The 21,522-nt window shown below is 49.1% G+C and overlaps 8 protein-coding genes; 6 read left to right on the forward strand and 2 right to left on the reverse strand.

The window, feature by feature from the left end:
- Positions 1–339: 339 nt before the first annotated feature.
- FFUJ_13577 (related to UTP22-U3 snoRNP protein involved in maturation of pre-18S rRNA) lies at positions 340–3,714 on the reverse strand (the record flags this gene model as incomplete). XM_023576278.1 has 2 exons in its annotated part: positions 340–3,417; positions 3,469–3,714. The coding sequence occupies 2 exons, from the start codon at positions 3,712–3,714 to the stop codon at positions 340–342; spliced, it is 3,324 nt and encodes a 1,107-aa protein (XP_023429451.1).
- A 1,533-nt stretch (positions 3,715–5,247) lies between these two features.
- On the forward strand, positions 5,248–6,042 carry FFUJ_13578 (uncharacterized protein; the record flags this gene model as incomplete). Its single annotated transcript, XM_023576279.1, has 1 exon — positions 5,248–6,042. One exon carries the CDS (start codon positions 5,248–5,250, stop codon positions 6,040–6,042), a length of 795 nt encoding a protein of 264 aa, XP_023429452.1.
- Positions 6,043–7,196: 1,154 nt separating this feature from the next.
- Positions 7,197–8,875, forward strand: FFUJ_13579 (probable succinyl-CoA:3-ketoacid-coenzyme A transferase, mitochondrial precursor; the record flags this gene model as incomplete). XM_023576280.1 has 3 exons in its annotated part: positions 7,197–7,256; positions 7,313–8,680; positions 8,744–8,875. 3 exons carry the CDS (start codon positions 7,197–7,199, stop codon positions 8,873–8,875), a joined length of 1,560 nt encoding a protein of 519 aa, XP_023429453.1.
- Positions 8,876–9,489: 614 nt separating this feature from the next.
- Positions 9,490–11,000, forward strand: FFUJ_13580 (uncharacterized protein; the record flags this gene model as incomplete). XM_023576281.1 has 2 exons in its annotated part: positions 9,490–9,749; positions 9,821–11,000. The coding sequence occupies 2 exons, from the start codon at positions 9,490–9,492 to the stop codon at positions 10,998–11,000; spliced, it is 1,440 nt and encodes a 479-aa protein (XP_023429454.1).
- Positions 11,001–11,655: 655 nt separating this feature from the next.
- On the forward strand, positions 11,656–12,492 carry FFUJ_13581 (uncharacterized protein; the record flags this gene model as incomplete). Its single annotated transcript, XM_023576282.1, has 1 exon — positions 11,656–12,492. One exon carries the CDS (start codon positions 11,656–11,658, stop codon positions 12,490–12,492), a length of 837 nt encoding a protein of 278 aa, XP_023429455.1.
- A 1,952-nt stretch (positions 12,493–14,444) lies between these two features.
- Positions 14,445–15,331, forward strand: FFUJ_13582 (related to 28 kDa heat-and acid-stable phosphoprotein; the record flags this gene model as incomplete). XM_023576283.1 has 3 exons in its annotated part: positions 14,445–14,517; positions 14,568–15,160; positions 15,221–15,331. The coding sequence occupies 3 exons, from the start codon at positions 14,445–14,447 to the stop codon at positions 15,329–15,331; spliced, it is 777 nt and encodes a 258-aa protein (XP_023429456.1).
- A 996-nt stretch (positions 15,332–16,327) lies between these two features.
- On the forward strand, positions 16,328–18,230 carry FFUJ_13583 (related to RRP14-involved in ribosomal RNA processing; the record flags this gene model as incomplete). XM_023576285.1 has 3 exons in its annotated part: positions 16,328–16,348; positions 16,446–16,529; positions 16,656–18,230. 3 exons carry the CDS (start codon positions 16,328–16,330, stop codon positions 18,228–18,230), a joined length of 1,680 nt encoding a protein of 559 aa, XP_023429457.1.
- Positions 18,231–19,378: 1,148 nt separating this feature from the next.
- FFUJ_13584 (related to trans-Golgi protein GMx33) lies at positions 19,379–20,624 on the reverse strand (the record flags this gene model as incomplete). XM_023576286.1 has 4 exons in its annotated part: positions 19,379–19,468; positions 19,520–19,971; positions 20,040–20,286; positions 20,364–20,624. The coding sequence occupies 4 exons, from the start codon at positions 20,622–20,624 to the stop codon at positions 19,379–19,381; spliced, it is 1,050 nt and encodes a 349-aa protein (XP_023429458.1).
- Positions 20,625–21,522: the final 898 nt, after the last annotated feature.

Genomic DNA, 21,522 nt, shown 5'->3' on the forward strand with positions numbered 1-21,522 from the left:
GATGGGACTGGAAGATTGACTAAAGATGGCGGTCGAGGGGTGAAAGTGAAACGCGTCAAGACGCGTCCTTTCGCGTAAAGCTGTTTCCACTGCTGGCAATTAAATGAAGTACGTATCTTTTTTAATCCTCATCCCACCAAAAAGATTCATCGATCTTGTAAATTCTTAATCAGATTCCGTTTGCTCCATAACGATATAGCTACCTCTAAATGTCAAGTAAACTCGACGCTTGATATAAATTAAACTTTTAAAATCGTTTCTCAAGATAAAGCCTCAGTCTGTATCTTGATCTATATGCTTGGGTATTTTCCAATATGTCTCCGCCTCTCGGACGAGGTCTCAGCTTTCCTCAACTTCCTCGATCTTTCTAATCATATCGCCACCAATCCTGGCAATCTCTGACAATACTGCCTTACGGTTCACCGCAACTGCATCTCCATCCTCGTCGGTGACCTTGTGGAAATTATAAGGAAGACCAGCTCGGAACTTCTGCTGCTGAAGCTTCGGGTTCCAGATCGCCCCTATCACAGCATCGTCCTCGTCGCTGTTGTTGGTTCCCCGGAAGAATACAAGTGAGTCGTCGTATACACGCTGTAGCTCCTCCATCAATACGTCGACAGGATGAGCACGGATGGGGAGCGGTGCGCGACCCGTGCGATCATCGAGGTTCTTGAATTGGGAATGACGGCGGGCTGAGGGGTCAGAAGCAGCCTCTCGAAGTATTGAGCGAATAGCTTTTCGAGATAGATGGAAAAGGACATCGTAGTCTTCAAGAGAAGTTTCGAAAAGCTCAGTAGCATCAATACGGTATCCGCTGTCCTTCACAAGCTTACATGCAGCCTTGGCCAGTCGGGTCATGCGTGAAGCGATGAGCTTAGAAGGTCCACTGCGGGTATAAGCGAGACCAGAAGTGTCATTGGAGGTGGCAACAAACATGACTGTGTGGTTCATGTTGGGGTCCTTTTTGCGCCGAGACTCAAGCTCTTTGCGAATGTTATGGCGATCGTCATCAGTCAGCTCCTCTGCAGAGTCGACAATCAGAGGCTCGTCACGCCAATCCCAGCGCGACAGGAATGTCAGGGTGCGTAAGAAACCTGTTGAGGCACTCGTGGGGGCCCTCCATGGGTATGGTTGCAAGAACACATGTAGAACGAAGAGCTCAATAAGCTCCTCGCTGATGTGGCTTGAAAGCTTGTGAGAGTTGAACCAGTTTTTTACCAAGCGGATGGTCTGTGATAGAGGATGAAGGCGTGTGCAAAAAGTTGAGATAGTCTGTGTATGAAGTGGTAGGGTAGCAAAGAACCAATTGGTCCTAGCAAATACTGCTTCCGACTCTTCTCGAATGTGAGCATCAAGCGTTTTGTTCTTGATTTGGCGCTCAAGGAGGGTATCTTCCAAGTCTGCATGGATTCTCAACCTGAATGCCGCGCCAGATTCGTAGATAATATCGAGATACGCTAAGTTCTCGATACCAATCTCCTTATTATCCCGGCCAAGGTAGGTTGTAATGTTTTCTTTCGCGGCCGTGAGACGCCTGTCAAAGTCCAGCAAAAACTCAATCTTGGTCTCTTGAATGGCCACTAGGTTCTCAGGCCATCGATTCGACGCCTCGAAATAGAGGTTCACATCTATAGGCTCAATAGTACCTGTGTGGAAGCCTGGGCTTGGGGCATCAACTGAAGCATATCTAGCGGCTGGTGAAACCGGTGAAAGCTGTCTAATCTGCAGTGGCAACCCTTCAAGATTTCGGATGTCGTATTCGAGGGTCTGGAACGCCCTTCGAGCAGCATCGAAAGCCTCCTTATCCAGATGAGAGAAGGTGACAATGTTAGAAAAGCCAGCTCCAAAAGCTATGATATCTTCGCTGGCAATCTTCAAGTGTCGTTTCAAGGTGTACGCTGCGATTTCCTCGCAGATCTGGAATGGAACTTTGCTTGACCACTCAACGCATTCAAGGATACTGCCATCCTTGAAACGACGCAGCTCGGCCTTCTCGCCCCAGAATTGTCGGAACTTGGCAGCTTCTTTTTGTTCTTCTGCTGCGGGACCGTGCTCCATCTGTCTGGACATCTGGGCGAATTCGAACATGACACTAAATTGAAGCTTATCAGAACTTGAACTTGGCGCGGAGCCCAACGACCACCCAGCTCTAGTAGGCAATTGAAAATGCACGAGATGGGCACGATTGCCGTAGGCCTTTGCAAGTACCCTGTGTGCTTCTAGGCTAAAGTCCCATGCAGGTCCTCTGCAGTCAGTAGAGCTACTGGACTTGACAATATTCTTGCTCTTGATCTCAAAGATAGCATCGAATGTCTGGAGGGGAGCATCAGACCTGACAATAAATGTCGGGTCGAACTTGTCGGCAGCTTCGTCAGCGAGGAGGTCGGTGGTAGACTTGGCGTGCATTTGAAGTAGATTCGCAGACCAGGGACTCATCTTTGACAACACGTTGAGCTCTCGAATCGGGTCATACATGACAGGGCCAGCTTCTCGGACAGAGTCGGCACTTATCTTCGAGGATCCGAAAATGAAAGGCTTCTTGTTGAAATCAGTGGCCGAAAGGAACTGAACAGCAGCTTTGAAAAGTTCAGTGCTGCTAAGAGAGTTTGAAAGCGCTGCCTGTCCATTCCGCCCACCCATTTGAAGCAAGAGAGCAATCATGACAGACCACTCGAAATGACCGAATCCGCCTTGCGAAATGGAACTCCCGAAACCCCTCTGCTGCAGCCAGATTCTTCCCAATACACAGGCATCAGTCAGGGCAGGGCACTCGTTCTTGGCATGCGTAAGAACACGCAGGTAAGAGATGAACGTCTCCTCAGCTTTCAAAGTAGAGTTATAGAAAGGTGTTCCGGTCTGGGTCTTTTTGTCGTCGGACTCTCCACTTCGGTTGTTGTTAGAGCTAGGAAGTAGTTTTGACTTGGGGAAAAGGCCATCAGGAGCGCAAGGGATGAGTCGAATAGTATACGGGGATTTCGCAACCTTCGCCTTCTTCTTGGAAGCTTTCCCATTGGCGTCCTTGGCGTCGGTCTGATCCTCCTCGGACTTGGGTCGAAGTCCAAGTACAGGCAGAAGTGGATTCTCGTTCAGGTATTCAAAGCCGATACCCATCGAGTCTCCCAACTCTTTCTTGACGCTGGCGGCGACGTAGGCGATGTAATATGCTCGGCGGTAAAAATATCGCATGCTTGTAAAGTCCTTCTCCTGGAACATGGTCTTGGGCATCTGAACTACCATATCGATGCCAAATTGCACCTGGGACTTGGCCATGGTCTTGGCGACATAGCTACCAACGACATTGTATGAAGCTGGTTTCTCAAAAGAAAGCTTGTAGGAAGCATCTATAGCAGGCTTCGGATCGGGATAAGGAATAACTATGCGATGCTTTTTCTCAAAGCGGCTCGTGACTTCGGTGATCTAGAAAATATGTTAGTCGTCAAGATCGGCGACTTTGCGCATAGTACGAACAGGCTCGGGTCCGTGGGGAGTCGCAGTGTCAATGGCTTCCTTCAGTCGGTGAAGATTTGCATCAACATCCTTCAATGCCTTTCCATAGTCAAGCTTTGCCTCCTTGAGCAGCTCGTCCGTTTGGAGGACAAAAGTGCTAGCGGTTGAGACTCTGGCAGAGCTGCGAGCCTCAAAATCAATGAGAGCATCGTGTCTCAGACCAGATCCAGAGTGGTCTAGCTTCCGGCGCTTTGAACTAGACTCCATGGCGGTTTAATTATGCGCCAGATGGTGGACGGCGATTATCAACAAATTCGAGGTCCGTTGGTGTTGAAGCTGCCACTATTGACTTTGGTCCGCGCTCATGCTGTAATTTTTTTTCTGAAGCCAGGATCTGCGGGGCGATAAGGAGCTTATCGGAAACGGTACGTACTACCACCTCTAACCAGGCAGTGGAGGCATTCTCAATCGGATCCTGGACTCTCGGATCCGAGCATCATTGATTTGCGTCAATACAATCATCGTCTGTTCCCTTCTCACAAACGTACCTCTCCTTTCCTTCGGTTAGATCGTCGCGTATTCTCCTTTTGAGAAACTCACGCCATATCTTCCCTGCACATAAATTATGCAGCTACTACTGTAAAGCATATTTCCAACCGTTCAGGCGATCACACTCAAACAACTCCTTGCTTAATTATACCCGCCAGGTAGACCACGCCTTGCAGAACGCTCAGGCCAGTCCACTCTGATACGTGATGCCAGCCAACTCTCTCGCCCTTCTCTTTTTTGGCCCCGCCCCCCATCTTTCACCTTCACGATCGTGATCGTCAAGCCATCAGTTCGAAGCTGAGACATGTGAGGATTCATGTTGGTTAACCACTTTCAACTATGTGTGTAAATTAAGAAAGGCACTCTTCTGAGACTACTGTTTGATGACATGACCCGCGAAGGCGTAGGATTTCGGGTTGTTTACCATTCCAGTATAAAAGTTACACTGACCAAATGGAGTCAAGGCCCTGAAAATCAACCACAACTTCAGCGCAGCTCGAGACACACGCTTGTTTACCTATGTTTATGGTGATAGACACCAGCCAGATCGAGAGACCAACAATGCAGCGCCTACAGTAGCTCTGCTCGTCCATGCATTAGCCTTCCAGAATGAGAACCCCTACTTGCCAAAGCGACCTAGTCGCTGCAGGTTTCTTCCGCCCTTGACGTCTTTAGCCTTTTGGACCTAAACGATTGGTCTTTGACGTAACACTGTCGTGTGTTTGTTTTGTTGTGTTTGAGTGTCTTGCCTTCTCCTTGCCTTAACCTCCATACCACTTAGCCTGAGTTGGCCTGGCAAGCCCCAGATGGCACCCACGCCAGGTTCCGTGCTTCCAGTCTCGAATCATTGCTTTTGTGGTGTTTAATGCAGTTGAAGGCACGCAGCATGTAAGGAGAGTTTGCGTTGGAGTTCTCGGAAATTGCCTTTTGTTCATCATCAGGTGGCTATAAGAACAAGGTAACCCTGTCCATCAGTTTATGGCTTGCTCATGCAAACCATGTATCTGTTTGTTGAACAACTCTGATAGCTGCGGTTTCTTGTCCACTGGCCTAGTCTCTAAGTCACGACGGGTATTTCTCCTTTTGTTAGACTGTTGCCTCGCGGCGCGTCACGCTTCTCATCATAATACTGAACCTTGCCTGAATTACTTGACGCTTCTGTCCGTGAAGATCAGCAAGCCAGTGTAAATACCAAAAAAAAAAAAAAAAAAAAAAAAAAAAAAAAAAAATAAAAAACTTCCACTTGTCAAAATGGAGTCATACACAAAACCAAGACCATCTCTCACGCTTTCCTCATCAGCCATGGACCTTGACACAGATCGAAGAACACCATCGCCGGTACCCTCACTAGGCTATGATGCTCTCAGCACACCCACAGCCGAGATGCCCACGCCGCCAGCTTTTGCCTCAACGTTCTCGCTGCCCATAAATGCAGCCAAGAATATGTCCCTTGGTACCTCTGCTTCTCCAAGAATTGCAAACGACAACGACTTGCTGCCTTCTTCGCTGCCTCAAACCGAAACATGTGGAAGCGAGAGACCGGATATGTCTTGCATGGGAGGAACTCCCGACTTTCTCCTCCTGTACTGCTTCGACTTAGACAGAGCGGTAAACTTTTACTCGCGTTGCTTCGGCTGGAGGTTCTTTGGGGATGTGAACGCCCAACAGTCTGACGACCTATATATGAGGCAGTGGGGATCTTCACACTTTGACGTACAGCCCATGAACTTCTTCAACTCAAGCCAGAGCGGAGGATCTCGCATCACAGGAGCTTTGATGCAAGTGAGAGACACGGGAGACAGCCGTGCTCAGCTCGAATACAAGCGACAGGTAGCCATGGCACGTGGTGTAACACCAGCATGCCACATCCGAGTGGCTGATCTTAGTATTGCCGAGACGTTGATCGAAAATAACTACGGCGAGATCAAGCACCTGCGATACGGCGTTCGACAATGCATCATGGATATTGGAGAGTTTGTTGACCCTGAGGGAAACTTGATCGGGCTGGTATCTCTTCACCCGGAGAATGCCACTACTGCTATGTAATGTGGATTATCGAGTTGAATTGGAAATGGTTATTGTGGAGGATAAAGGAATACCCGGTGGTTCATTTTCATTCTTCCGCTCATGCGAGCATCCAATGTTTTAGGGAACTGCCACGATTTGCTTATAGAGCTAACGATGGCATTTGGAGTTTGGAGTTTGCGTCCGAAATATCATGGACACTTGGCGTTTTGTTGCAGAGAAGAAGAAGAAGAAGAAGAAGGGAGGGAGTGTTGATAACCCCATGCTTCTAGCTCGCTCACCCTAGTATTTAGTAACTAACTTGGAAGTGAATTAGAGTCCATAGCCGACCTCGGATCGGAAAACAACCGGGTCGGAAATCTACGATACGCTCTGTAGTCACAACAATTGCTACTAATACACATAATCACCAATGAATAAAACGGTGACTGAACCCCGAGATGTTCCTCTCCAAGAATCAGCAAGTTTTCCTAACAAAGCTAGCTCGTCGAGGTGAAATCCCGGCCTGTTTGGCTGTCATGAGAAGCCCTGTTCCGTCATGACAAGTCAACTCCCGAAACGAATAGCCGGGAGGTTCGGAAAACCCATTACCCGCCCACTAAATTACAGCGCCAGACTGCCCTGCCCCGGACTTGGGCCCCCGCTGTTCTCGCTGTCCTGCCACTCATGATCACTTTATCCTCGGTCTCCACATGCAGAGATCGGGGAGATCCTCCACTTCGCTTCCGGTCAGAGGTGAAGGTTCTCTTGTACGGGGACCACCCGGCAGCCGTTAGAGGAGAGCTTATGAGGGTGACCCGCCTAAATGTTCCTGTAAATGCTGTTTTGGTATCATACCGAATGCCGATTATCGTTTCCGAACTTTGGTCGCGGAATTGTATTCGAGCTTAGACGGAGGTCGATTTACGGCCAGAGCCGGCCTTAATAAACGGATATCCCCCGCCAACGGCCCGTCGACTTCTATCGTCATTGTCGGCTCAAGTTCTCCCTCATAACACCTCTTCTTAGAATTCTTGCTCTCTGATCTGTCTCTGGAAGAAAGAGCCCTGGCGCATGAAGCTCAATTGATCGTACAAATAAGCATATACCATAGCTACTCTCCTAACCGACAGCAGGGTTGTCGACACTGAAGCTATTCCCAACCTACTCATCCGTCCTCTCCAAACACACACATCATGTCTTCCTCAGCTTTCCGGTTACGGACCCTCCGAGCCTTTGCTCGCAATCCCACAAACGTAGGTCTCTTGGGCAGCTCAATGCACATCTCCGCTGTATACTGACAATTGTCAAGCCTAATGCCGTCCTCGCACGATCCTTCTCGGCAACCGCTCGCCGCGCCGAGATCAACAAGGTCTTCCCCTCTGCCAAGGAAGCTCTCAAGGACATGAAGCCTAACACAACCCTCCTCTGCGGTGGTTTCGGTCTCTGTGGTGTTCCTGACTCTCTTATTAACGAGGTTCTCGAGAAGCCTGAAATCAAGGGTCTCACAGCCGTGTCCAACAATGCTGGTACCGACAACTTTGGTCTTGGTAGACTTCTCAAGACTAAGCAAATCCGCAAGATGATTGCTAGCTACATTGGCGAGAACAAGACCTTTGAAAAGATGTACCTCACTGGTGAGGTCGAGCTTGAGCTGACCCCTCAGGGAACTCTCGCTGAGCGATGCGCCGCTGGTGGTAAGGGTGTGCCCGCCTTTTACACCCCTGCTGCCTTTGGCACAGTTGTTCAGACCGGTGATCTTCCTCTGCGCAACAAGGCTGATGGCTCTCCTGATGTCTACTCTTACCCCAAGGACGTCAAGGTGTTTAAGGGAAAGTCTTACCTTCTTGAGGAGAGCATTGACGGTGACTATGCCTTCGTCAAGGCCTACAAGGCTGACAAGCTTGGTAACTGCCAATTCCGTCTCGCTGCCCACAACTTCAACGGTGCCATGGGCCGCAACGCCAAGATGACCATTGTCGAAGCTGAGCACATCGTTGAGCCTGGCGAGATTCCTCCTGAGGCTGTCCACCTGCCCGGTATCTACGTCAAGCGCGTCATTCAGAGCACCGAGGAGAAGTCGATCGAGAAGTACACCTGGGCTAAGGACCCCAACGACCCCGAGGCTACCAAGGCCCTCGGCTCTGGTGACACAGCTGCCAAGCGTGAGCGCATCGTTCGTCGTGCTGCTAAGGAGTTCAAGAACGGCATGTACGCTAACCTGGGCATCGGTATGCCTATGCTTGCCCCTGGCTTTGTCGGTCCTGAGGTTGAGGTTCAGCTCCAGTCTGAGAACGGTATCCTTGGCCTAGGTCCCTATCCTCAAAAGGGCCAGGAGGATGCTGACCTGATCAACGCTGGCAAGGAGACTGTTACTCTCAAGCCCGGTGCTGCTGTCTTTGGCAGTGAGGAGAGCTTTGGTATGATTCGCAGCGGCCGTATCAACCTCACCATCCTTGGAGCTATGCAGGTCAGCGCCACTGGCGATCTTGCTAACTGGATGCTTCCCGGAAAGGTCAAGGGCTTCGGTGGTGCCATGGATCTTGTCAGCAACCCCAGTGAGACTAAGGTTGTCGTGACAATGGAGCACACAGACAAGAAGGGCAACCCCAAGATTGTCAAGCAGTGTGCGTTCCCCCTGACTGGACGTGCTTGTGTGTCGAGAATCATTACCGAGTTGGTGAGCTTCCCAAATCTTCTTCATGTCATCAGTTGATGAATGATATACTGACTCTCATCCTAGGGTGTGTTCGATGTCGACTTCGCCAACGGCCTTACCCTTATCGAGATCGCAGATGGTGTCACAGTTGACGAGGTCAAGAGCAAGACAGAGGCTCCCTTCCACGTCGCCGAGGATCTCAAGCCCATGCTATAGATGACGCAAATAAAAGAGAGGGAATGATATTACGATTGGATACCATAGCGCACGGTCATGTGAAAAGTATTTTGAAGAAGGATTACCCGGCTTTGAGATGACAAGCTCGCGGATTGGAAAGAGGGTCTAATGGCTTGAAGCCATTGCATCAGAGGGCGGCCGTTGTAAGCCACCGTCTGAGCGGTTTCGCTTGTTCCCGTTGATGCATGGAAAAAACAATAGGCTTGTTAAGACGGTGTTTCCGCAAGGGAGAACAGTTAAAGGATTTCAAGCGACAAACAATATAAAAAATTCAATACAACCCAATGAGAGGCCACATCTATCATACTTGATTATTTTTTCTTTGGTTTATTATCATGCGCAAAGTCGGCTCCTTCAGTACAGGTAAGTTCTTGTCGGTGTTACAGAGGTAGTGAAACGCACCTCGGGGAGAAAGAAAACCTCTAACATTAAACCAGGGTGTCAAAATAAACTGGTCTAGAGGCTTACTAAGATATACGCAGACTTACCTGAGTCTTTTTATCACTCAGACAGAATATACCAAGTTTTCCTGCCTCCCCTTAGTTGCAGTCTCACTCAACCTCGCCACTTTCTCAATTTCATTCAAATCAGTCATGTTCGACCCAGAATCTGGTCCAGCGTTTACGGAGTATCTGATGACCCGAGAGGCTCTTACGGCTGAGAGCAATGCTGACTGGAGCCGGCGCCGTCCATACCCTTCCTTTAAGCTTCGAGGCACAAAGGGACCTCGATCTTTGGTAGACATAGCTATCAGTGTTGTTGGCGATAATTTCGGCAAGATTCGCTCTATAACCCATCTCGAGTCATTGCCAAAAGCCATACTATGGCGCATTTGGAGGTATCTCGAGGCACGGTCAGTACGACAACCTGCGGATGGCTCGGAAAACATCTGGAGATCTGCGACTGATGCTGATACTGAGGTAGAGGAGTGTCTCTTCATGCTTGGAGGTACCTCTCCAAACTCCTCCTGGATGAAGGAGATGAGAAAAACCTTGGCCTGTACCGCTTTCGACAGCACATATGCCATCCTGGCAACAATCTCGCCCGCTACACTCAACCTCTGACAGCACCGCCCTCGGACTTCATAACACACATAGTCATCGCTGGCGGTTGCACCTTTAATACCCATGATCTTCTAAGTTTGGCGGACATGCCTAATCTCGGTGTCCTCGAGATAATTCAGCCAACAGAGCGGACTGCGTTCCCAAATATTTCAGATCGTCTTGTCCGGGGATGGTCTGAGAAACCAGGTCCATTCCCCTTACTTCGAGTATTGCGAATATGGGGAGATGAGACGACATCCAAGGCATCTCTACAATGGGTGTCGAAATTCCCTTCTCTTGCCCTGTACGACGTTATTGGTGCAAGGGACGTGTGGGACGCCAGTCAGCTGGCAGCGCAAGAACACGGGTGGGAGCAGGCAGATACACCGCCACATAGGTTGGATGACTCACTGTTGCGCTATCTCATGCTCTTTGCGCCGCTAGAAGAAACCCGGGACAGGAACATGCGTGACCTCGCTGCAAGTATCGATAATGACTTGGTGTCGTTGTGCAGCGACTCGCGATGTGCAGTTAAATTCGTTCAGGATCGCCAGGCACCACTTCTTCTTAACTACCTGTGTGATACTGCAAAGGAGAATACGCCTTGGTGGGATATTGATGCTGCATCTCGAGAAGCTCGCACATGCCATGGAGTTGCATTTGAGGCTTGGGCATTTTGGCTTTACTCCTTTCTCGGCCAACTTTGTTCTGATCAAGATTTGGAAGCCCGTGGCGCCTTTCCCTACAAGGCTGTAGCAGGTCCCTTCATTCTACCCTCACGGCCGATTGCATGCCTCCACTTGGGTCACAGTTCTCAACGTGGTGGTATTGATACCAGACCATCATATATTAGCCGGGGGCTATTCGCAACACGACAATTCACGTTTACACGAAAATCCGTCATTCCGCCCAACGGGAAGAAGCCTGCTACAATACCAAAGGGAGTCAGCTTGGTGTGTTCAGAGAGGTCCGCACCTATGTTAGCAATAAGGAAGGCCAAGAGAAAACGGGTTATTGATGTTTTGGAGGATATGGGTCTCGGGCGTCCAAAGAATCTATGACATACAAGTCTCTTTCAGATTAGTATTATAGTATGTTGACATAAGCTTTGATCTCTCTTCTTTAAACCTGATAGTACGTTTCAACTGAGGAATTTATCCTCGGAGAAACCTTCTCATTCTAAGCTTAGGTATTAAGAATAATCATTCAAAAGGTCAACTAGGTCTTGTCTAAGTTTGCCTAAGTTTACCTTAAGTCTTTTGATCGCTTAGCTTAAGTTTCCTTGCCTCCTCTTGTTCATATATTGGGTTTCACTAATATTCGCTCATTCAGTTACAGCAATTTCCTTCCCTCTTGCTTTTGCACCACTTAATACATAAAGGTTGATAATGTCCTGAGTGAACGTGATTCGTTGATAGTCTAGAACACTGGTCAACGAACAATCTTCTTTTGTTCTGTCAAAGTGCCGCGAGCCATGTTCTACCGTGACAAGTGACAGTTTTGAAGTATATATAAGGAGACACTTCTTGAACATCTTCAGTATAGAAGTTTAATAAAAAAACACTTCAACTCACAAATTCAAATCATACCTCTTTGCTGTGTCCCATAAGTCTCTCGTGGTTTCATAACATATATATTTCTTTGCTCTTCATCTTGAAAGGGGCCTTTCTTGTAAAGTTCCCACATCAGAAGTACTACTCTCTGTAGAGAGCAGAAATGCCGGAGTCTAACATGACCAGTCATGATGGCTCAGAATCATGCTTCGCTTTCCCTGACCCTCTCATTGCACTAACCTTCTTCAACAGCGACCTGACGGACTCTGTTCTACCGAGTGATGAGGGTTTCATCAGTGACGATGATGATTCTGATGATGAATTCTCCGTCCCTTCGACCTATTTGACAACATTCCCTGTTGAGCAGCTTCTTTCACCGCTGCACGAGTCTAGGAGTACCAGCATGTTGTCGATGAACTCAGAACTAGATATTAGCTCACAGAATGGTCTATCTGACAGCAACCCAGATATTGACAAGACGAGAACCCCAGTTACATCTCCCGATCACGACTTCTTGTCCTCAGGCTCTTCTAGTTCTAACTCTGAAAGCGGCGACGACTCCGATATCCTCGCGCCCCCTCGTCGTCGTTCCCAGGAAGGCAATAGCCCAGATGAGCCACCCAGAACCTCTACGATCGTGTCACCAACGCAGAAACTCAACACGGAAACGCCTTGTGAGTCAGATTCGGATCTTCCGTCGTATCATGTGCACCAACTCGACTGGAAGCATCCAGTACATGCTGGTAGGCTCCGCGAGCGTGGTGAACAACATGACAGGGAGATCAAAGCACTCTTTTGGGATACGAACCACATATTCAGACCGACGGATGTTCCTGGGAGCTCTCGGTATAGAAAAGAGCTGAGGGACTGGCGAAGATCACGCCGAGAATATATCATGAACAAACCAACTGCTCAGAAACAAGCACAGGATCAACGGCATCTACTGGCGTTGTCATATCTTATTGAGAAAAGAAAGAGATTCTTTGGTAAGAAACGCTAAGGAGAAGGCGTCATGTGAGTAGTGTAGAACACGAAACGTGTAAGAATGCTTGGTGGCCCGATGGTAGCTAAGTTTGGAGGTGTAGTTTGTGTAGGAGAAACCTTTATCTGTTGGTTATTCTGACGCATATGCCAAGATAGATCGGCGGCATTGGCATCGCAACTTTAAAGAACGGGAATGTATTCAGTGTCAAAAACCTAGTCAATATCAAATAAGACCAGCATAAAAAGCTCATCACCAACATATTATGCATCATATGATGGAGTAACGTGAAGAATGAGGTGTGATGAATAACCTACCCTATACAGACACAGCACGTTAACATTTCGAGATTGTTATGGCAAAACGCATGATTGATCTCGAACACAGACGTCGAGCTTAGTAGCGCTCAGGAATTTCGAAAAACGAAGAACGAGTGCGGGAAGAGTCTTAGGATTATGCCTCGGTTGAGAATTTTGAAAGGTTTGCAGATTCTAGGAGGTACTACTGCAGCCTTCATCTTTCGCTGGGGGTGTATTATATGGTCACTTTGTGAATATGAGGGTAGCACGACGCAAGCATAGGTATGAAGCTACATATATGCCAGACAAGTGAGGAAGCATCCATCTGCTCGCACATCTGACTCACCTCAATCATGATTTCATATTCTAACAAGGTATGAAAGAGTATGTACCGCGTCAAAATTTCTCTCTCCCAACGTAGCAAAAGCTACAAACAGAACAGAGGGTAAGTGTCAGCGGTAATTCATCTTTCCTCCAGTTTCCCCTCCAAGTACCTCCATGGTGTAATGAAAGCCAGAGTGAATTTGAAGGATTCAGTTTTTTCTAGTAGGTTGAAGAAGAAAGGAAAAAATGATACAAAAACGCGGCTCAGTCGATGTGATTTTGTTTACCTGAGTGGGGCACCAAAAGCGGGAGCGGAAGATTGATGTGCCGAGAGCCACTGTAAGTAAGTAGGGTCCATCCATCTTATGGAAGTGCCTGAGAACTGGGTCTTGTGAATCAGATACACAGGAAGTAGGAGTCATTCCTAAAGTTTAGTGAGTAGATTTCAACTCAACGGAACCGAAGCCAAAACCTTGGATCATGGTTTCAGCCTGAGATCAAAGGATGAGTCAAGATCTCAAAAGAAATTAGAGCTTTGTGTCGCGTGCACGACAGACGAGCAATTTGTTATGCATGCCCGTTGCAAGCACACTCTGCTGGCGGCATGAAACACGCCCCTCAGTGAGCTGATCAAAACACGACAAACAGGGGTTCTCTTATTCGTTCAGTTATTCCAGCGCCCAGCCGCCCAGCCCGTTCCTGAAAGTCTGGAACAACTGTTCGCAGACTCCACTTGATTCACAGTGTAAGCTGCACTTAGACTTGATATAGTGAATCACTGCAAGCTCGATAGGGGGTATCGTTTTTTTATTTTAAGAGTTGAAGTATTGTACATTGGACACCCAAGGATTGAGTCATACCAGGTCTTGCTTGTCTGCGTTCTGCTTGAGTTAATCAGGCTCCTGTGCGACGTAAAAGTCTCTTATTAGCCTTGATCTTTACGCCTATCACTTCGATCCATTCACGTTGATAAACTTCCGAGAGAAAAAGTAATTTATATTTTGATTCATACTCCACCTGCAGTGATTTGAAATTCGACTTGAAATCATATATAAGAGAAGCAAGGTCACTCAAAAGTTCCTGATCAACAGTCCATCACTCCCTCTCATGCTTGTTCGTTTATCAGAGCTGCCGTCATTAGCTACCCCGCTACCCCGCCCTGCTGAACAAGTTTGACCAGCAAACAAACGTTCATCTGTGAGACGGCGTGATAATCGACAACACAGAATATCCTGACCTCAACGATTTGAACAGGTCACAACACAGGAGTCTCGAGATAGACTTCCGCCCCCCCCCAAAAAAAAAAGCTCACCTCCCTCATACCTATTTTATCACAGCTTACCCATCATGGCTCCTGGCGGTCCCCCTGGAGGAGGCTCGCGTGGCCGAGGAGGCAAGTTTCGAAAGCCCGCACGAGGAGGTATGTTAACTACAAGCATGAGCCCAATGACCGGACTGACAAATTCACAGGTGGCAAGAAGTTTTCTCGCGATATCCGACCTCTCGATGCCGACGGAAATGAGGTTAGCATGTGGGCTGTCGACCCGAACAAGAAGGACGACGACAACGATGAAGAAGAGTCTTCCGAAGAGGAATCTTCTGAAGAGGAAGAGGAAGAGGACAGCGGGGAAGAATCTGGTGCTGGCCCTTCTCAAGAACAAACCCAAGAGCAGTCACGCGAGGCTCGAAAGGCAGAGAAGAAAGCCCGAAAGGAGGCTGCCATAGCTAGACAGAAGGCCAAGACAGTCGAGGTTGGCGATCTGCCATCAAGCGACGAGGACGAGAGCGAAAGCGACGAGGATGACGATATGCCTGCAAACCCCAATCACTCCAAGAAAGCCCGCAAGCAAGCGGCGTCCTCTGGTGTTGACGAGATCACAGATGGTGTCGAGAACCTGCAAGCAGCACCAAGCCGACGCGAGCGTGAAGCTCTTGAGGCTGCAGCTGCTAAGGAGAGGCACATGCGATTGACAGCTCAGGGCAAGACGGACGAGTCTCGGGCCGATCTGGAGCGTCTCAAGGAGATCCGCGAGCGACGTGCTCTTGATGCTGCGCGCAGACAAGTGAGTTACCCACATAGCCGGTATTCTGTCCGCAGGGTGGCCTTACTAACATAATATCAGGCTGAGCGTGAAGAAAGAGAGGAGCAAGAAAAGATCAAGAAGGCCGAGTTCGAGGCCAAGGAGGCCCGTCGTCGAGAAGCTGCCGCTGGAAAGAAGGGCAAGAAGAAATAAAGGCCACCGAGAACATGACATACGAACTCTCATGAAAGCATTTGATTTGGCTATTGCTTAGGTACTATCTAGACTCAACTTGTTCAAAATATTGAACAGAAAGGCGTAAAGTGATACAAGTCTAAACGTGCTCTTCTAGCCCATGTTCCAAGTCTCTCACATGAGATCTTAAGAACGAACTACTAGCTGCAATCTGTGAATCTCAACCAGGTATGGAAATCTGAGAGACTAGGGTGAAATTAGGATGGCACAGACTTCGATGATAAGTGAAGATATATGGCACTTAGATTACTTGTGGCCATCATCGAATCTCGTCCAGACTCCAGCCAGGCTTAAGGTAGCCCAAAGTTTCAAGTATCCCGGCGTAGCAGATAGCACAGACACCTGCTACGAACGAAAGGGGGCCGAGTAGGTACTTAAGCGGTGTCTGTATTTTAGTGACATATAATTTGATTGAAGCCATTGGTGATCCTCTTGGATTCAGACACACGATGTAAGTGTCTTGGCCTCCAGCCATCTACCAAAAGCCACAGAGTCCTATGCTGCCTGGATTACTAATGAACTCTGGAGCGACAGATCGTATAAGCGCCCCTCCATCGAGGAGTTTCAAACTTAGAATCTCCTTGGTCGTGATATGATTTGCGATCGATTCATACAATGCTTGATGGGGCTCAGAGGACCCTGAATATGGCGTTGGTACGTACCTCGGCCTGAATGCGCTAGGCAGTACCTAAGGTGCAGGGGGTGGATCGACTGTCTTGAATGGGCCTTCCCCACACAAAGCCGGTCATTCTTTAGCGGGCACCTCAGGAAAAAAAAATTACAACGATCCTCCCCGAAAAACTGAAGTAGCAAATCGCCATCCAAGCTTTCTTTTCCAACCTCTTTTTTATTATCGAGGACATTTCGTCAGCACGACTCTCCATAGCTGACTTTCTCGAATACTGGAGATACGACGGTATCACCGATATCCTACCTTTTCAATCACCAGTTAATATGACAGAGTCTGAGCTGCAGGTCCGTTCTTCTACATGCCCTCCAGCCCCGCCTGTGATGGGACAAATCTTTGAATCATGGCGATAGGGAACCCTGAAGCTGACTGTTTACGCTTTAGGATTACCTGTCCGGCCAACGCGGAGCCTTCGAGGGCATCCTTGGCCTCATCCCAGCCAAGATGTACTATGAACAAGACAACAGTGTACGTGAAACCAATGCCTTGTCAGGTAAAAGCCAGCCATATCACCGCCTGGAATAAACCCATCACATGCCTCATAATATATCATATGCATCGCAATGAACCAGAACGAGGCTAATACAAATGCAGGATCAATGGAGCAAGAAGAAGCAGACAAAACAACAGGCTGCCGATGCGCGACGCGGAAAGCTGGATCCCGACAGCGAGCGGAATCGAAATGCCAAGGAAGTCTTAGATGAACGGGCCAAGAACAAGCGAAAGCTGCGTGAGATGGAGAAGCATGACGATACTGATAACGAAGATGATTGGGAAGACCAGGAGCCCGTCCCTGGCGTAGAGACGGAGAAGCCTGGCGAGGGCCTCAAGGTCAAGACAGCGGAGACCAACAAGAAGAAGAAGAAGAAGCTCAACGACTCGACAGAGACAGAGACTCAGGATATTTCAGAGACCAACAAGAAGCTGAAGCTCAACGACGAGGGAGAGACAGAAGCTAGGGACACAACTGAGACATCTTCCAAGGTGTCGAAAAGGGAAGAGAAGAGGGCGGCCAAGAAGGAAATGAAGAAGGAGAAGAAGGCTGAGAAGAAGGCCAACAAGACAAAGACTATTGAAGCCGAGAAAAAGGATGCACCAACTCCGACAACAAAGGCTCAGAAGCAAGCCGCGAAGAAGCAAAAAGTAGTTGAGGAGGAGGAAGAGACAACTGCCCACGGTGACGACGAGGTTCTACCTATGGACATCTCGGGTCTGGAGAACGAGGATGAGGTCACCGCCAACTCAAGTAATGAATCCGAGCCACATTCTCCTACCTTTGACACCAACGATTCTACGACAACTCCTGCTGAGACAACCGCCGAGCCTGCCAGCACGACTACCTCCACCTCATCCACTATTCCTCCTTCGGAGAAACCTAAGTCTATCAAGCTCCCTGCCGACACCTCTGCGATCCGAGCACGTCTCGCTGCCAAAATTGAAGCGCTTCGTGCCGCCCGAAAAGCTGACGGACCTGATGGCAAGCCAATTCGTACACGCCAAGAGCTCATTGAGTCGAGAAGAAAGAAGCAAGAGGCTCGAAAAGCCCACAAGCAGGAGATGCGCAAGCAGGCCAAGCTGGAAGAGCAACGAAAGCGTGAGGAGGCTTTGGCATCTAGCTCACCAGGTGTTATGAGCCCCGCGGTTGAACTCGACGAGACTGCTAGCAACTTCACATTTGGTCGTGTCGCTTTTGGTGATGGCGCTCAGCTCTCACGCGATCTCGGCCACGTGCTGAGCCAAGGCAAGAAGAAGGGGCCGTCTGACCCCAAGACAGCCCTCATCAAGGTCCAAAACCAGAAAAAGCGTCTTCAGGAACTTGACCCCGAGAAGCGTGCTGATATCGCCGAGAAAGATATCTGGCTGACAGCCCGTCGCCGTGCCGAGGGCGAGAAGATCCGCGACGATGAGGCTCTCTTGAAGCGTGCCGTGAAGCGAAAGGAGGCCGCCAAGAAGAAGAGTGAGAAGGCCTGGCGCGAACGATCTGACGGCGTCAAGATGGCTCAAAAGGACCGTCAACGCAAACGTGAGGATAATTTGCGTCAGAGACGTGATGACAAGCTGCTCGGTAAGGCGGGCAAGAAGAAGAAGAAGGGTGGAGCCGCCGGAGGCAAGAAGAAGAGTCGTCCTGGTTTCGAGGGAAGCCTGGGCGTTGGGGGCAAGAAGAAGTAAACCGAAGAAGTTATGACGCGGTGAGGGGGAGGTGGAAGATGAAGAGAAAGGCTGGTTGAGTTTTTATCCTTCGATTTATTCAAGATACACGGCGCTGGCGGAGTTATGGTCGGCAAAAAGGAGAGGAGCATGAAAAACATCTTCAGGACTGAGCTCGGCGATGCATGTACTACCTTAGTTGATATAATCCATCACTATACGAAAGCAGAGAGCGTGTCTCGAAGGTGCTGTCAAGCCTGTTCATGCCTCAAGTCCCAGAAGTGCAAGTTCCCCATGTTGTCTTATCAAAAGTTGTAGTATTTTTGCGTTGAGTGTGTAGATCCAGGTCGTTCATTCATACTTAAACTATTTCAAGTCCATCACCAGATGCGATAGCAAATATCTCAAGGCCCCAAGTTTTCATAATAGACAAACGCCCATGCAAGGTGGCTTAAAAGTTGTCTGTGGCATTTTCTTTTTCATTACAATGGAGATACCAGACCCAAATCGATGACAAAACAACAACGGCTACCTTTCACACACCGAACGACCTATGAATTTCGCCCCCTTTCCCTAGCCTTCCAAGAAACACATCGACAGAACACACACACACACATACACAACAAAGCCATGGTCAGAGTCAGAGTCAAAGTCATAGTCATCCCGTCCACCTCCTTTTTTGTTTCCCAATAGTAAAAAGGAAGAATAGATAAGCCCCGACAAAAATAAAAAGGACATTAAAAGAAGAAGTTTGGGTGGGTTATGGAGTCCTACCACCAACACCACTTGTTCAAGCGCCCAACAAAAATAAAACTTTGCGCTGAGTTGATCGATTGGCCAAGCTCCCAAGTTCTTCATGTCTTAAACCCAGCTGCAACCCAGTTCAATTGAGCAACAGGCAAGTTCCAAATTTCCGGAATTGCTCCATATAGTAGCGGTGGTGTGTAAAGACTCGTTCTGGTTTCATCTGGGCGAAGGGAGTCATGAGACTGTTGTCGTCAAAATCATTTCGTGAGAATGGGTTTATCAGGGATTAGGATCGGATAGTTGGAACAGGAGATTTCGAGGGAGGGAGCTTGGCCCGGTTGGGAGCTGGGTAGTTGAACGAAGGTGTAGCCAAACGTCACGTTCGGCAGTGGTGGACACGCATGAAGCTTGCACGAGTACGTCTATAGGAGAGAGTCGAGTCTAGTGAAGACACTCAAGCAAGCTGCAACCACCTCAAGCTGGAGCTCCTTGTCCTTGCCACTATTGACCTCCTGTAGCTACTGTCAGTTATGGAAGTCTAGCGTGCATCACACATTACCCACCTCGTTAATGAGTTGAGGCAAGTTGGCACCAATGCCGTTCTGCGTGGCCTTCTTGCCGAAAGGCCATTGGCTGTAGTCGGCGAGTAAATCATCAGTCTGCGCAAAAGCCCGTTCCCTTGCCTCGTGGCCAAGGGATGCGAGGGCGTTCTCGAGGACATTAGCGGCGTAGGCGGCGCAAACCATGGCGATGCTGCGCATATAACGGAATTCGAGCGACTCGGGGAGGAATTGGCTACCATTGAGGACGACGGTCCGTTGGGTAAGGATGTTGCGAACCCGGCGGCGGATCTCCTCCTTAGCACCACCGTCGGCGACGGGATGAGTTGCCATGTCGAAAAGGAGAAAATTGCGCTTCTCGGTACGGAGGATGCCCTTGTCGACCAGGCCCTTTGCGAGCCGTTCTCGAACCTGCTTGAGCTGGTATCCGATCTTCATCAAGTTCCAGGTTTCGCCTGTGATTCGCGAGGCAGTCAGCAACGGTTGCTTAGGTATTGGGAGAATGGTGGGTAGGGTAATTTACCGCTCATCAAGTCAATCCAGGTTGCGACGCTCATCTTTTCGCTCTGCTTCATCATCTTGAGAGCCTCGTCGAGAAGAACCTCGCCAGTAAGGGTGTCGTCTATGACCTCGATGTTGCGGTCTGCGAGGGGGAATCGGCGTCTTGAAGCATCCTTCTCCATTGCAATGCGACCACGGAAGGCCAGTTCGATGACAATGCATCCTCGAAGGGCGTAAGAGATGTTGTCGTTCCAGAAAGAGAGGTAGCCCTGTGAGCATTTGAGAGTCAGAGGTGTTGGTCCCTTGAGCACAAAGGGCACGTGTATGAGCACGAGTGGCAGCCTACCTGCTTATCCTTGAGGCCAAGTAGCAAGACCTCCTCCATGAGGGTGAGCTTCGGCTGCTTGCTCCGCTCGGCGCTCTCACTGATGTCGCGAGGGTCGAATGCGATCTTGTGGCCATTTTCTGTGCTCTCGTAGCTCGTCTCGGGTCCGTTGTCCCTGGCGCTTGGTGTGCTCGTTCTAGGGGCAGTGCCGTTGCTGGAATCGCCCTCAGCCGCAGGTCCTGCGCCGCCCGCACCGCGGCGTCGCGTCAATCCCGAGGACATTTCGAGTAGATAGAGATGATTAGTTTTGGTGCTGGGAGGGAAAAGACGGAGACGGAGGTGGAGGAGAGGGAGCGACAGCAAAGTCGATTTCCGGAGTCGAGATGAGGTTGAAGGGGTAGTTTGATGGATATCCTGTCCTGGGACTTTGATTGACTGGGCTGAGCCTGAACGGGGCTAGTTGCGCGTTCAGATTTAGGGGTTTGGGACTGGGGCCCGCGGGCTACTCTTGATAAGTGAATGAGCTCCCCAAGTTACAGGCGTCTCATTAGCTGTTGGAGCCAATAGATCGCTGAGCCGTTGGGGGACGGAATGTCCTTGCATGGGGGTCTAGGACCAACTATTGATGCTATCGATATGGGCTGATTCTCCCTTGTTTCCCCTTCTCTTTTGGTTGACTTTTTGATTTAAAATGAAGACCCAATGCCATCCAGAAGATACTGATGAACGACCTGGCTTCTTTTGCTTCAGAAGCTAACGCAGGGGGAGTTGACCATCCATCAGCCGACGATGATCCGTCTTGTGAGACAGTTGGGTGGCTCGGACATATGAACGAAAAGCAGCAGACAATAAAGACTCTCTACACAAAAGACTCTACAAATAATAATTGATTTTTTTGAGGATTGGTTCAATTAAGTGTACGAAAAAGAGGAATGAATCTCTCCCACCTCGGTAAAGTTGGAGGCATAAAAGGGAACTTATACGAGGTCTCTAAAGTGTAAGGGGGAAAAACCACGTAGCTGTGCCATTTCCCAATGAGTACCATCGAATAGCTGTTTTATGATAGTATGCTGACTTCACTAATAACTCCCTTTCACTACGATATTTTCTATTTGCAAGATTGAGTGGAAAGGCGCGTTCAAGAATTGCATGAAAGGATGCCCAAAGGATCGACCCAGCT

Source organism: Fusarium fujikuroi, chromosome FFUJ_chr04 (assembly GCF_900079805.1).
Source record: "Fusarium fujikuroi IMI 58289 draft genome, chromosome FFUJ_chr04".
Lineage (NCBI taxonomy): Eukaryota > Fungi > Ascomycota > Sordariomycetes > Hypocreales > Nectriaceae > Fusarium > Fusarium fujikuroi.